At 38.0% G+C, this 16,101-nt stretch overlaps 1 protein-coding gene across 6 annotated transcripts in view; it reads right to left on the bottom strand.

Annotated features, from left to right (window-relative positions):
* rhobtb1 (Rho related BTB domain containing 1) overlaps positions 1 to 16,101 on the bottom strand; it is a 54,936-nt gene that overhangs the window by 22,378 nt on the left and 16,457 nt on the right. For 5 of the 6 annotated variants that reach the window (XM_052027226.1, XM_052027228.1, XM_052027227.1 and 2 more), the window contains 3 exons: positions 13,679 to 13,880; positions 12,324 to 12,427; positions 4,440 to 4,625 (listed from right to left, as the gene is read on the bottom strand). In XM_052027226.1, coding sequence (XP_051883186.1) covers positions 4,440 to 4,625; positions 12,324 to 12,427; positions 13,679 to 13,870 — 482 coding nt within the window. In that variant the 5' untranslated portion in view covers positions 13,871 to 13,880. Of the gene's footprint in view, positions 1 to 4,439; positions 4,626 to 4,835; positions 4,908 to 12,323; positions 12,428 to 13,678; positions 13,881 to 16,101 lie in introns of those variants that run through there. The other variant, XM_052027231.1, reaches the window with a different exon arrangement.

Consider the following 16,101-nt stretch of genomic DNA (forward strand, 5'->3'; position numbering starts at 1 on the left):
AACCGAGCTTGCATTTGGACCAGGTGATTGATCCACTTTAAGTAAAGCTCGCCTATCTAGTACCTTGACTATCAATTTAAAATCTCAAATACATCTTCCTTTGCTGATACTCCAGCAGCATCACCTTCCTCCATGTAGACGGATGTAAAGGCTGATGTTTAGTAGCTCAGCAATGCCTCCATCTCCACGAGCATTTTTGTGCCTTGGTGTCTGATCTGCCCCAGCTCTCCCTAGCTGTGATACAGAGGAGCAGCTGGTAGAGATCCGGGTTCAATTTTGAACCCCAATGCTGTCTGTATGGAACTTGCATGTTTTCTGTGTGGGTTTCCTTCCACATGTCAAAGGTGTGAAGATTGGTAGGTTAACCAGTCACTGTAAATTTTCCCCACTCTCTCCCCCCCACCCCCCATGTGCAAGTGAGTGATAGATTGTAGTGAGGAGTTGATGGCAATGTGAAGGAAATAAAATGGGATTAATGTACGATTAATGCAAATTGGTAGTTGATGGTCGGTGCAGACCTGGTGGACCAAAGGGCCCGTTTCTCTTCTGTATCTCTCTTACCCTTATCCTGTTCATGTGCCCATAGAATATTCTGGATTCCTTTTTAGGCTTTCTGTCAGCCTTCCTCATGCACTCTTTGCCTCTCATTTCCTATTTTATTTCTTCCTTGAACTTTCTGTAATCAACCTGGTTCTCACTCAGTAACAACTTAGCATCTATGGAACACTTCTTTTCCTCAACTCTATTTTCCACTCATCTTTGGAGTTCCATATCCTTCTCTCTCATGGGACTGCACATAGATTGTAGGCAAAATATCTCCACATTGTAATTGATTAACAGCTCTTCAATTTTACCTTCTTAGCTTTGATTCCAATTTAGCTCGGCCAGATCTGTTCTCATCCCATTGAAATTGACTCTTCAATTAACCAGGACAGTCCATAGAGGTTTCCATATCAATGCTAAACATCCAAAATCCTTTTGGACCTATTCCTGCACTTTTTCCAAGCCAGGTCTCTTTTCACCATGAGATCATAATTCCATATGGTTAACTGAACCTCACTAACCTTGTTAATATGCTTCATGCAGTGGCATATGTGCATTATAAACCAACACTGAATTTGCTTGTATTCACCCTTAGCCTGGTTCTATTTAAAAACTCTCTCTCTCTCCCAAATCATTTTTACCACCCCCCCCCCCCATTTCTTTCCTCCTTTACAATGTTACCTTCCTGTGTGCAAGATAAATGAGCTTACACTTCACCCTGCCCCACTAATAAACCTTCCTGCATGAATATTGATCCCAGCTCTGTAGTTATGAAATCTGTGCAGGCTTAGAACTCCCACATTCCCCAACACTGGTCTAATGTCATAGGATCTAAACTGCTCCCTCCTGCACCATCAATGTGGTTATCCGAGATGTCTTCCTTTTCTCTATTTACTGGTTCATGGCTTTGGGAATATTCTGGAGATTACCACCTTTGAAATTCTTTTTCCTCATTTCTTAAAATAAGCTGCAGAACCTCATCCCTTTTCCTTCCTAGGTCACTGGTACCAAGATGGACCACAACTTCTACCTGTTCACCCTCTGCTTCCTGAATGTTTTGCAGTAGCTCGGTGACATGCTTAATCCTGGCGCAAGGGAGGCAACACACTATCCTGGAATTACTCCTGTCACCACTGAAACAACTGTCTGCTTTTAACTTTATAATTCTCTATTACTATTGTTCTCTTGCATTTTCTCTTCCCTCCACATACAGCTGAAGCATGAAGCTATTGTTTTGGCTCTGGTTGTACTGCCTAAGGGAAACCTCTCCCCCATCCATTCTCAGAACTGAATATTGGTTAGAGAATAATATTCTCTCAGGGGTCTTCTGAATCTCTCCGCCTCCTCCACTTGGCACTCCCCAGTCTCTCTACCTTCACTTGAGTTCTGGAGTAACCAACTGCTAAAATATGCTATGTACAAAACACTCACCTCAGGATGGTCCCTGGCGATATCAACTGCTGTTCAAGGTCCACGATGTGAATTCTGCAGATCTAAGGCAGCCTGCTGAGCCTCCATTCAATGATCTTAACAGAACAATATCACTCTTGGCTTTCTTATTAATCATTTAACTAGAAGGAAATTTCAACTTCTCAGCTTTATTTCAACTCAGCAGCCTTGTGCTTCCCATACACCTTTTAAACTTACTACAAGGTGGTGAAAAAATTCCTATCTTCCCCACTGATCTTTCCATTAATGTTCTCATGGTGTTGCCATAACAGAGATAACTATTTCTGCAAGAACAGACCATACCCCTTCTTTTCAATCACAGCTCTTAATTCTTCTATCTTCACTTATTTCTATTTGAGTTTTTTTATTCTTCCCATACCTTATTTTACCAATCTCAATCGTTTATTTTTTAAAATTTCTTTTTATTCCACTACTCAATCTTTGTGGTATCCAATAGCTTTTCTCTTTTTTTCTAGCTTTTTATAAAACCTACCTGTAGGCTATTTATTGGATGCCATCCTGATGGTCTCCCCATTTCTCATCATTTTGTTGAGTTTTATTAAAAGGTCCTATTGGTTTCTAGTTTCTAATTGTGATGGTCTATACCTGAAAATGAATCTAATCATTTTCTTGTGCTGTTGAATCTCTATATTGTCAGCAAATTTAATTTTTCTTTGCAAGACTTCACACATTTCAGACAGTCAATAGTGCTGACCTAAATAGGGGGTAGCTTGAAAATGAATCTTGGGAATGAGAGTGATTTTAACACTTAACAAGGAATCTTATGACCTAGAACCAGGAACCCCGCATGCTAGGATTATTAATTTAAGAACATATTGGAAATTCGTGCTCAAAATGTGGCCTAATTTCAGACATAGCAGCTAATGCCACATACATATTTAGACACTGCAAACTAGGAATAAAAGGCTGGATTACAACAAAGACAAACTGCTGAGAATATACATTGCTTTGGAGTCTTGCACCGAGTTCTGACCTTGGCATAATGGAACAAAAAAATCTATGCCCTGAGGAATGCAGAAACTTGCCTCTGGAGAGATATCTAATATCTGTTGAGTTATGAAAGTCTCCAAAAATTTTGGAGCTTTTCCAGCACCAAAAGGAGTCATATATGAAAGACATTTTATGGAGGTGAGGAAAGGTAAGGAAAATCCAAATAATCAATTAATCCATAACTGCTGAACAGGGGCTTAGACAAAAACTGGTGCTTGGTGGTCAGCATGGATTCAGATGGCTGAAGGCCTGTTTCTGTGCTGTATGACTCTACGGTAAAAGGCAAGCCCAGAGCCAAAGTACTATAATGCAAGGATAATGAAAAGATCCAATGGGTCTTCCCAGAGACAAAATACAGAACATTACAGATATGGTTAAATACTTCTGACTGGGAACTGTCTGGAGATTGAACTACACGAGCTTCAGTACCTTTTAGTTACCTTCGTGCAACAGCCTGAAAGGTAAACTTATTATAAACAAGTTACTTGCAGGCTTTATGGCAAAGGTAGTATTTGAGAAGTACAGAACTTTTTTTGCAAATCTTCTGTTCAGAACCCTGCCTTAGCTACACAAGTGTCCTTGATGTGAATAATTCATATGCCGAATAAACAGATTTTTATTTGAAAAGTGCATGAAAATAAGAGAACTACCTATAACTAACATTACCTAGCATCAGACATTATTGGGATGTATCTTACCTAATATGTAATAGTTAACATGGAAATATGATAGTTGCAGTGCTATTAAAATGAAACGAAATAACCATACCAGAATGAGAGGATGAATGTAATTGTAGGCCCTTTAAAAAAAAATCAATTTGGATCTTTCATTATCTGTTATGAAATCCATTTTTGTTTTCTGGCTGGCTATTTGTTGCCTATACTTCCCACAATGTAGAGGCTGAACTACCTTTAGCTTTCTTTGGAGCAGTATAGTCAAGACTTTAAATGTGCTTCATTGGTTTATCAATTGGAAGGAAATTGAGAAACCATTTATTGTCCAGAATAAATACTGTAAGTGCTTCACTGAAACACTGGAAAATATTGGCTTAATTTGCATGTCTATATTCAGTTTTAATCTCTATTCCTTGGCAGCTTATACATGGATTAAAAAAATGCCTTGTACAGACCCAAATAGCTGGTACAATAACCTTGCTAAGTGGCTGCAATAGAAAAATTCCAAATCCACTATCCAAAAAAAGTTTCTCATAATCAAACATATGCCTTCAGCGTTTCCATTGGCAACTTGGAAAATTAAAATTCAGATATGCAGAAACAATTAAAACAGGAGTGATAATATGTAGCTTACTACAGAGATACAATATACACTCATATGTCAGAATATCATATTTGGATTATAACTATATTGTGAGCACCTGTGCTGAAATACAATTGTTATTTTATTAAGCTATTTACTGAATGTACGTCATAAAGTACCTTGCTAAAGGGCGTCGTGCACGATTTACAGCTTCAAGATCAGCATAACGCAAATCCAACTGACAGCCAACTAAGACAACGGGTGTTCGTGGACAAAAGTGCTTGATTTCAGGAAGCCACATTGTCTTTACGTGGTTAAGGGAATTGGGGTTAGCAATTGAGAAGCATAGGACCACCACATCAGACCTGAAAAATTAAGATTGCAAGCAGTTATTTTAGATGATCGTGCACTGTTCTTCATTTCATTATTTAGATCATTCACATTTTTCTTTGAGCAATGCACAACATTTCCTTCCATGCAAAGTTGGTGGCATATCGCACATGAGCAGAAAATAATACTGAAACACAGTCATGCACTTCCTCCTGGCAGTACCAGAACTAACTTTGCTACATTACCTCATGTGGTATGTCCACAATGCTGGTATGAGTTAGTTTTCCGAAGGCAGTATTTACTTTGGGTCTCATTCTCTGTACAAACGTTAATAAAAACAAATGTTTTGATTATATTTTTTTATTTGAAAAATGAATATTTAATGTTCCATTATTTTTAGTTTGAAGAAACTACTTTCTATATTAAGGTAATTTTAATATCTCTGGCTCCATTTGTGCCTCAATCTTCTACTATTTTGATGAGTAGGTTTTAGTTAGGTACTTTTTGGTAAAGTAAAATAATAATTATTATACTACAAGCCAATCAATCCTAATCAAATGTTGGGAAGTTTGGATAAAATATCTAAAATAATACCCCAACAGAAAATCTTTTAGCTATTGATAGAATCACTATCATTTTAATGGCTTAAAGAGGTATTCAGGAAGAAGCAATTTTCTTTAACATTTCCTTTTTAAATATGTTTCCAGGATGTCACTTTCGGTGTCAATTATCTTGAATACAAAGGAAAAAATGTATTGAACAGTAGTTTAATAGATTAACCGTGACCCATGCTCAACACTTGCCTACACAGGTGCTGTAGGAATATTCCTACAATTCGATGCTTATTAAGGCTCAATCCATTTTACAGTGATCTTGAAACCTCGCAAAAACTGACCATATTTCAACATAAAATTGTCAAACTTGCTTAGAAAATCCACAGCATCAGAGAGTGAAGGAGATGAAAAAATTTTTGTGTTCAATAGTAAATGCTCACCCAAGGATCTGATAAAGGATGTACTTTGGGAAGTGCTAGACTAGGACATTCTACACCACTTCTGACCGGTGTGTGCTTGCTATTGTTACTGAAGGCTATGAGAAGTGTACCATTTTAGTTCAGAGTGATTGTACTGAAAAAGTTTCAGGTGCAAATACTTAAGTACTCTGCAGTCCAACCAAAAATACTGTCTCTTTAATATTGCTTCAAATGTTCCTTTTCCAAAACACCACAAAATGCAAGGGGACAATGATAACTTTCCATAAATTAGAAGAAACTATGAACAAAACCAAGAACAAAATGCTTGAAGATTGTTGACAAAATGACAGCCAGATAGTTTACAGTTTAGGACAAATTCATGCAAAGTGTTATTTGTAAAAGGTTCAACATAGAGCTGAGAGGACAATATTTATAAAATATTATTCTGAAAAATAATTTAAGGAAAAACAAAGTAAAAGGAAAGAAAAATGTGGATAAATCTCCTGCTGAATGTTGCCTGTAAAGTGAACAGTAAAGAGGCCACAATCTGAAGTGAGACTTCTCTTAATTTCACTGGTTGACCTATAATATGAAGCAACCAATTACCATGGAACTGCAGGAACTAATAAAAACCTTTCAAGATTTTCCCTAAAAACCAGTGAATGTGATGGACAGGGATAAGCAATGTGCACTGGTGGCACCTTGCACTGGTTGCCATTTTACTTCCCAATGCAGAACATTTGCTCAACATCAGGGAAGACCCAGACCAAATTAGTAAAGTCAGATGTATACATTACTTTTATCTTGTTAAATTGAACTATTTTCTGTGAAATTAACACTAAGGGAGTTACATTCAGAAGGTTCTTCTTAATAAGAAATAGCACAATTTCAGAGAAACAAACTTCACTCTGGCATAGTCTGAATTATAGTGAGCTCCAAAGCATATTCCACATAGTTTATTTTGGGCTCTCTTAGAAGCACAGATTTTTTTATAACCTCATCAATAAGTTGGCTGGACCCTTAAGTCCACCAGAGCAGAACAAACAGTAAAAATTTATCTTGAACACAGTAGAAATCAGTATCCTACATTACCTGTCAAAAAAAAAGTGGAATGGTTATCTGAAATTACCGTCACCAACATTGAACATGAAGTGCTTTTGAATATTAGGATCTGCATAAGATTGGAATCTCCACTAATTTCACTTTCCATTGCCTGGTACAGTTATTCTTTAAACAAAACAATGACCTTCAGTACAGACTTGCATGTTCTCTCCTTATCTTAACTCTTATCATTGCTTCTCTGCACATTCCTCCCCAACCCCACCCCCCACACACATACACAATTTGAACTATTCTTTCAATTTCCTGATATCTCTTCACCCACAATGAACATTTTTCACAATTTCAACTCCATGGCAATAAATGACAAAAGTAAAGGCTTTGAAGTTTTACATGAGTGATCAGTTCAAAGACATTGGACAATAAAAATGCTCACTTCAGGACTTGGAGGGGGAAATGGGTATCACAAGACATTGACTCATCTAAAACTTTCGTTTCCCCGGAAGGTAATATTATGTGTTTACATAAAGGTGAAATGGGTGGTCAAAAAGTGGAATGTTGGTGGTGGCCCACTATATACTACTGTGCAAATCTGTGCACTACCATTTCTATTGTAATACTACAATATTCAAACTCAGCTGTCTGCAGTATTAAATCACAGAGGTCATGCTATGTTAGGGCATTTCTATGTGTAGCTCAAGAACTATATGCAAGATGTCAATCACCAATTACTAAATGGTCATGACAGAGCAATGAGGTGATTTTAGTTTTGATAAATTTGATGGCATTAAATATCAACAACCACTGGCAACGATCAATGTCAGTTGTTTTAATCATTGACAATCTGCATCTATCGCAGTTTTCTGCTTTAGGCTCATTTCCTGAGGACGTCAGTCACATATTTGGTTATCTGCAGCCAGGAAACAAATTCACTGTTGATATTTTTATCAACAATTTTGGGCTAGCATCCAAACTCCTTAAATCAGAGGCATATGACCGAATCCTCTTACTTTCCCTTCTGTGGACTGCAGATTGTATCCCAGCTTATTTATAGTAAGCAATTCAATTAAAAGCTTGCAGGCCAATAGAAGTCAAGTGATATTCAAGGAAGCTGCACAAAAGGCTGCATAGCACCTTCCTATAAATGTAGCAAATAACTTGTGAAGGCAGGGTTTGTGTTAGGCTTCACCCTGGTAGTGCAGAAGGCCAAGGACAGACATACCAGTGCAGGAACGGCAAAGGGAGTTGAAGTGGCATGAAACTGGGAGTTCAGGATGGCCATTGAGGACAGAGCGCAGGTGCTCTGTAAAGCGATCGCTGACTCTGCACTCGGTCTCACCGAAATATAGTAGACCATATTGGGAACACTGAATGCAGTAGACGAGGTTGGAGGAAGTGCCCATGAATCTTTCCCTCACCTGGGAAAGCTGTTTAGGTCTCTGGATGGTGACGAGGGAGGTGGTGTAATAATGAGTGTTGCACCTCCTGCATTTGAGGGGAAATGCCAGGTGTCAAGAAAGGGATCAGAGGCATGAGCAGATCAGGGAGTCATGGAGAGAATGATCCCCATGGAAGGTAAAAAGGAGTGGGGAGGGGAAGATGTGGCTGGTGATGGGATCTCATTACAGCTGGCAGTAATGATGAAGAATGATGTACCATCCCAAGCTCCCAGTTGCTGAGCAATACCTCATATTCTGCCTGGGTAGTCTACAAACTAACAGTACAAACATTAAATTTTCCAATTTCAGGAAACCATTACCTGTGTTTCCCCTCTCACTGCACCTTCTTCTGATCCACCTCTGGTCCTCCTATTTTTGTTCCCTTTCCCATACCCCTCTCCAGCTGCCTATCACCCATTTTCATCCTCATCAGTTCCATCCACCTACCAGCCACGCACTTCAGCAACCCACTGGATCTCCTCCACCACTTGCTTCCATCTGTCCTTAATGGTGCCCATTACCACTCTTATCAAATTCCAGCACCGGTATCCTTCGTCCATGTTATCAACCTCCAGTCTCTGCCTCCACCTTCACCCTTTCTTCTCACCTGGCTTCAACTGTTGTTTTTCCTTGTCGGCTTCCTCATACCGCCCACCTGCCTCCATCTCCCAACTCACCTCTCCCCTACCTGGCTCCTTCTGCCCATCATTCCTCCTCAGTCCACCTATCACCTACTGGCCCCCATCTCACCCCACCCGTCCTCTTTATACCAGTTATCTCCCTTCTCCACTCTCAGCCCTGATGCAGAGTGCTGACAATTCCTTTCCCCCAACAAATGCTGCTTGACCCGCTGACTTCCTCCAGCAATTTGTTTTTGGCTGAAAACAAATTAACTGCTTATCTCAATGCTATTCTGGGACTATGGTATATGTTTTGCTTCACTTCTTTACAATTATGACTTAACTTCAGAAGCACTGCATTGCCTGCAATGCAGTACCTTGGGATCGAATGACACTCTGAAAGTCAATTTAGAATTGCAAATTATTTCTTTCTTTGGTGGTTATGTTTGAAGTTTACATAATGGCCATGATATCCTCCTAAATTGGCTTAAAGAGCTTTGATATTATGTCTCATTCTAAAGAACAAGCCTCTCTCAATGTAGCACCCTTTCAGTACTGAACACAGGAACTGGCCTAGGTTGTAATTCAAGTTCTACCTAAACAAGAACGCTGCCACTGAACTGATTTGGTCCTAGTTAGCAGCATAATCAACTCAAATGTTCTGGCTGCACTGAGATATACTGAATCTGAGCCTATGTCAATCTGCCTTGATTATCCCATATTATTGACCTGTCATTCACACCTTGTTCCATGTTTCAATCTGGTTTATGTTGATTTAGTTTAAAAAAAACTGCAACTTGTGTCAGTGCTCACAATTTGGGACAGGGAAAAAAAGCGTTTTGCTCTTGATAGCTATCTAGTTATTCCCGTTGTAAGCATGTGAGTAAGGACCTTCATGTTTGGCTAAGAGGTTCCTGTTCTCTTGTATGCCTATCCCACCCCCATTATAGTGACCCCACTCCAAAGCTAAACAGCCTGCTAACTTTCATTAATAATAGTTATTGGGTGAACAACAGGTTCTTGTAAAAGTTACCCATCTTATGGCTTTAGGGTGAAAGGGGATAGGTTTAGGAGGAACATTAGGGGAACTTCTTCACTCAGAGTGGTAGGAGTGTTGAACAGGCTGCCATCTGATGTGGTAAATGCAGGCTCACTCTTAAGTTTTAAAAATAAATTGGATAGATACATGGACGGGAGAGGTCTGGAGGGTTATGGACTGGGTACAGGTCAATGGGACTAGCGGAATAAAGTTTTGGCACAGACTAGAAGGGTCGAATGGCCTGTTTACTGTGCTGTAGTGTTCTATGGTTCTACCAGGGGATATGTGGCATTGGTAGAGATGTCAATAGAAAAGAATCAATGTCTTAAGAAGAAAATTAGAAAAATTAATTAAGCAGAAGTAGTATTTTGTAACTTTGTCTAGTAGAGGGTAAAATGTAATGCCAATATGCTAAAAAGGGTGCAGTGGAGGGGGGAGGATTGGATCCCATGTATGCAGATGGAGGAATTTTGCTGGTAACTTGGAGAGACAAAGACAATTTCGTACATTTACTATTACTTGTCCAAATCAACCCATGATGTAGGTCCTGTAACAGCGGCAACAGTTTTAAGGAATAAATTGTCACATATATATGCTTCATAGTCTGGATCTCACATTGAACTCATTATCCAGTTTTCAGCATTCATGGGATTTTGAGAAGTGGCATTCTGTAGTAACCTATTTAGTATTCTTCAGATAGGAACCTATACAAATTCTGAATCACTTTAGTCACAGCACACAGAGTAGCAGACTGCCTTCTTTAAAAAAAGAAATTAAATCCAAATGGTTGATTGATCTTATTAATTTTGACCAAGCTCAACTATAAGCAAGAGTCACATTTTATTGAGATGTTAGATGGAAAGTACAAAAATAAAAGAACCATCATTAAAACCCAGCCCTGAAAAAAACAGCTCCTGTCAGCTAGCAGCTGTTCCCAGCAGCTCTGGAGAAGTCACAGCCCAGATGGTTCCATCTTTATTTTTCAGGGGGAATTGCATGGAAGCAGACTGACAACAGATGGATAGAAACAGCTAACTAATAATTTATACATAGTTCTTTCCAGTAAAAACCATTCAAAAAAGATGCCTTCAATTTTGATACTACTAGATTTAGTTTAATAATCACAAGCAACTTAAAATTATTTCAGTTTTACAGGTTGGTATCTAAATAAAATTAGATGAACCACCATTGAACCAAAATGTTAACTGTTTTCCCCTCTGCAGCTGCTGCTGGCTGTGTATTTCCAGCAATTTTGTTTCTTTTCCCCACTGTATAATACACTTTTTTTTATTTCATCCATCATTCCCCTCCAACCTATGCCCCTTGAGTGTATTGCTCAGTGACAACCTGCCAGGAAACAGGTAATTTCCTGCAACTCAAAAGGACTATTTCCATTTTATCAAATCACAGTTAGTGCTTGTCATAATTTCTAACAGTTGCTGAATGTGGATGAAGTTCTTACCATGACATGAATTTTTAAAATAATTTCTGACACCATTCTTACTCCTGGCTTTGTGTATCCTTCTGGTTTGATAAATTGATTTTTGGAATTTCAAATTCAAGCCATTCGCTGATAGTTAGTATTCCACATGGGTCCTTCCTATATCAGTTCCTTTTCACTGCATGACTGGATCATTTTGGTACAGCATCAAGCTTAACGATATTTATCTTGTAATTATCGCATTTACCCTTAACTAGTTCCTCTTCATAAAGGCTTCACCTACTTTAATCCTGATGAAGGGCTTCTAACTTAAACATTAAGCTCTTTACTATTTTCAGCTATTGATTGTCTACTATCTACAAAAAAAATGCAAAGTAGGTCAATGTTTGGAGAACTAACAACATGCACCAAAATTCCAGCTGCACAAGATTCAAATTTTGAATTATGTAACTGGTATTTCTATTGCAGAGTAATGAGTCTCACTTTCTGATTGTGCTTATAATGCCTTTCAATTTTAACTGTAAAACTTCCCAAAGAACTCGTTTCAAAATGTGATTGTGCAATTAATGAACACAAATAAGGGAATCATTGCTTTGCATTCCATGCACTAGGTTCATTTTACAAACTTACCTGCCAAAAATGCTTACAACTATTAGATCACACTGGCTAGCAAAATAGGGTCTGAAGTGAAGGATTATGTCTGCCCCAATAAGTAGTCACCACATACAATGGTTACATATACTATAATCAATGTTAAAGATTGGTAAGCAATTTGCAAATTATTCAGTTCTCTTCTTGAAAAGGGCTTTTAGCTTTGGTATCAAAAAACTATTTTGCACTGATCACTAATATTCTATGTTCAATCTGCAGCAGCCAAATTAAGCCTACTTAAAAATTGTTTCTAAAAATGGATCCGATTTTATAATATGTAACATTGTTTGTATTCACTACCAAGCTTACTGAATTTGAACTTCAATGTTCAAATGTTGGTATTGGTATATCGGGCCATTCATGTTTAGTCATACAATGTCCATCTTACTCATGTAGCAAGTTCATTCTTAAATGCAAGATTTAAACTTTTTCTTTATTGTTATTGAACAATTTATTTCATGTAACACAAGTGCATGTTTCACATGTGGCTTTCTCCCCATTTTGTTTTTACCTGCCATATGCAAAACGCCTGTCCTTATGGTGGTCACCAAACGTATCCCACAGTCTTAGTGATATACTAATTTCATCTACAACATCACGGGAACGTTCGAGCACCTAAACACAGACATTTAATATAATTGGAATTTAATTGTTTCAATCTATGAGATTTTCAACATCAAACTTTAGCATATCAAATTAATATCACTCACACAAGCTCAAAATTATCATCCTAGACTTCCATAAGCACAACTACACAAGCAAAGAACATACTATGTTAAAATGTTTCTCAATTACTTCAGTTTGCATAATACTTTTAATACACTTTGCATAATACTTTGCATAATACACAGTAGTGTAGCAGTTAGCATAACGCTATTACAGCACCAGCGACCCGGGTTCAACTCCGGCTGCTGTCTGTAAGGAGTTTGTACGTTCTCCCCGTGTCTGCATGGGTTTCCTCCAGGTGCTCTGGTTTCCTCCCACATTCCAAAGATGTATGAGTTAGGAAGTTGTGGGCATGCTAACGTTGGCACCAGAAGCGTGGCGACACTTGCGGGCTGCCCCCAGAACACTACGCAAAAGATGCATTTCACTGTGTTTCGATATACATGTGACTAATAAATAAATAAATATCTTATATCTTAAACAGCACAACAATTTTTCAACAACAGGGATGAGTAATGTTTATAATGAAAACCTCAAGGTAGCTGCAAAAGCACTGGTCAAATCTCAAGTATCTTCAAATAGAGTTACAATACAAAATGATTTTGCTGGAAGTTGCGTTTTAAACAAGTTTTAAAATATTGATTAATAAATAAAAATAGAAAAAGCTAGGTCCAGTAGTATCTATGGAGACAAAAAAAAGAGTTAATATTTTAGGTCATTAACCTTTCTTCAAACCTTTCACCTGATAATCTCCAATTTTTATCATCTGCAGTTTTTTGCCTTTTTGCCTAAAAATAAACTTTTTAAACATAATTTAAAAACATGATCTTTATTTCAGAAGGATTTCTAAAGGGTTCCAAAGGATTTTCAATTCCAAGTTTATTTCAATTTGGACCCGAAGTTGAATTTATTCCATTCAAAATTATTTACATGATTTAAAGACTTGCAATAAAATTGTGTTTAGAAGTCGATTACTTCTACAAAGTAAAAAAAACACTAAGATCAACATTATGGAAAAATTGAATAATTTCATGCTATTCTCATCCACCGTATTGTTCAATAATAAATTTTACACAACAAAATCTTGCCGATTCCCTGGATTTGTAGAACTAATTGAAACAAAGTAAATATTTATTCTGGAGTATATTCAAAGCATGGTACATTTTTCATTCAGAATATTTTTTGAAAAAACATTCTTACCTCTTGACAAACACGATACTGATCAATTGCCCAGACAGTGGGGACATGTGTCGACAGTAGTTGGTACTGGGTTAAGGTGGTATTACATGCTCTTGCACATATAAGTCGTGTCTTTCCTACAGCATTGTCTCCAACAACGACACATTTGATAGTTTCAACATTCGGCCTTTCATAATCCATAGCGGCATCCATTTACAGTAAACTGATTGAAAAAAAGTGAAGTTATTTTGTAATTACATTTGAACACTTCATTCAGTGAAATGACCCAAACAGATCAAATGCAATCTAATTCAAAAATGAGTAAAATCTCACTCCATTTATACTGTGTCCCGTATTAATCCATAGGCCAATATTGCCACTGCCCTGGAAATTTTCAGTATATTCAAGACAAATCCTGTTAGTATCTCTAATCTTTCTAAAAACAAGATTGTCATGCATAAACAAAGCTCCACTTTTCAACTTGGTTGAATTAGTTGGTACTCTGGAAGCAGAAACAGCCAGATGGGTATAGGTTACAACCACACAGTGCTGACTGAAACCTGTTTAAATCAGTCTACACATTTTATAATTTTGTTTTGGGAATGGAAACACAACAACTCTAAAGCGAAAACCTTGCCAGGCTGGTCTAACACTCAAGAGCTTTCACGTAAAAAGCCCACAATGTGGTAATCAAAATAACAACCTTGACTTTACCTGTGACATATAGGCAATAAGGTCAATTTGCCACTGTACGTTACCCATTTCTGATGATGTGGAAGGAAAACTACTGAACCCGGAACAGTGGGAGCTCCTCAGCCACTGATGCTTAAACCCCAACTTGATATGATTTTCAAGCAAGCCTGTGAAAGTTGAAACAGCCCAGCACTGCTTAATTGTGCAATTCAGGATCACGTGTAGTATCCCAACAGAACTTTCCAGGTATAGCTGAAATGTGCTGTACAAGTACCTGGAGCTCAAAAAGTGATCCAGCAACTTTCAAATAAACCACTGGAGACCATGAAAAACAGGCCAAAAATCTTTCTTTTCCTCTCCGCTCAATACAGGCACACCTTGCCAAAAAAGCACCCACCCCACTGACAACTTATCCAGGACCTTGCCAAGGAGTTTCCCCATACCTCGCAGCCAATGCTGTTTTCTTGCAAGCAGCAAACAGCAACCAGTTCCAGGTAGCCATCAGTGGGATGATAACAAGGACTGGGTTTCAAAGTGCTTAGTTCTAACACTTCCCTAATATCACACTGGTCTCAGGCAAAGATTGAAGACTGCTAAGTGTTTTTTTTTAAAACTATTCGATCAATTGTGGCTTTGCTTGGTATTCACAATAACTGCTATTTAAAGAATATTGTGTGGTGTATAGTTGCTGCTTCTTTCTGCTAGTTCTGTGTGTCATTTATCAACAATTTTATCAACAATCTTACATGTGGCAATTTTAACATACAAAACATCCCAAAGGCACTTCACGGAGGCATTAATTAAAAACAAATGCCAAGCTTTAGCATGGCTGGACAAAGATTTGTTCAAAGAGACAGGCTGAAGATGAAATTGAAAGAGGAACTTTGAGACAGAATGCTGGAGAAAGAGATCCATATAAGTGAAGGTACACAAGTCAGTGAGAGGAACGGGTGCAAAAGTGGCAGAGACTGTATTTAAAAGGCATTTAAATAGGCCAAGGCATAGGAGGATTCAGTCATAATGAGAGCAAATGGGATTAGTGTAGTTGGGCAAAAAGATTGGCAATAGACTGGTGGTTGGCCAAGGAACCCACTTCTATGCCGTACAACTCTATGACTCAGAGGAACTGAGAGTTCAAAGGCAAGGCTTTAAGGCTAGAGCAAAATAGAGTCAGGACATGATCATGCAGAGATTAAAGCAAAAAATTAAACAGACTTGGACCTGAATCCAATGTAAATTAACAAGGATTGGGTTAATAGATGATTGAGTTAATGGATGACTTGATACAGGATGCAGTTTTGAATGAATTGCATTGTGAAAGGAGTGGGATTGGGGAAATGCCAATGAAAAGGAAATAAAAGTATTCATCAGGAAAAGCACTGGATGCAGGGGCTGAAATGGGTGTAGTCATGAAATCAAACTAGGTGACCCTTGAAGTGGAATTGGCACAAGATGAAAACTTAGCTCAGGGTGCAGACACCAAACCAATCCCGACAAATAACACCTTAAGACATGGATGAGTTAGAAGAGTTTCAAAAATGACCATGGTTATGTTGTCAATTACTTACACAGAAACATGAAAAGTGGAAATAGGTGGTGGATATGATTTACAAATTTTAACTCTGAATGAATGGTAAACTAAATGCATGAATAAACAACTTCTTTGCATATTTTGTTTTTTTGCCAAAAAACTGCCTCACAAAAGCTTAATCTTTCTGATTGTAATACTCCTGATCAAAAGCAGCAAATTT

The sequence above is a fragment of the Pristis pectinata genome, chromosome 12 (assembly GCF_009764475.1).
Source record: "Pristis pectinata isolate sPriPec2 chromosome 12, sPriPec2.1.pri, whole genome shotgun sequence".
Lineage (NCBI taxonomy): Eukaryota > Metazoa > Chordata > Chondrichthyes > Rhinopristiformes > Pristidae > Pristis > Pristis pectinata.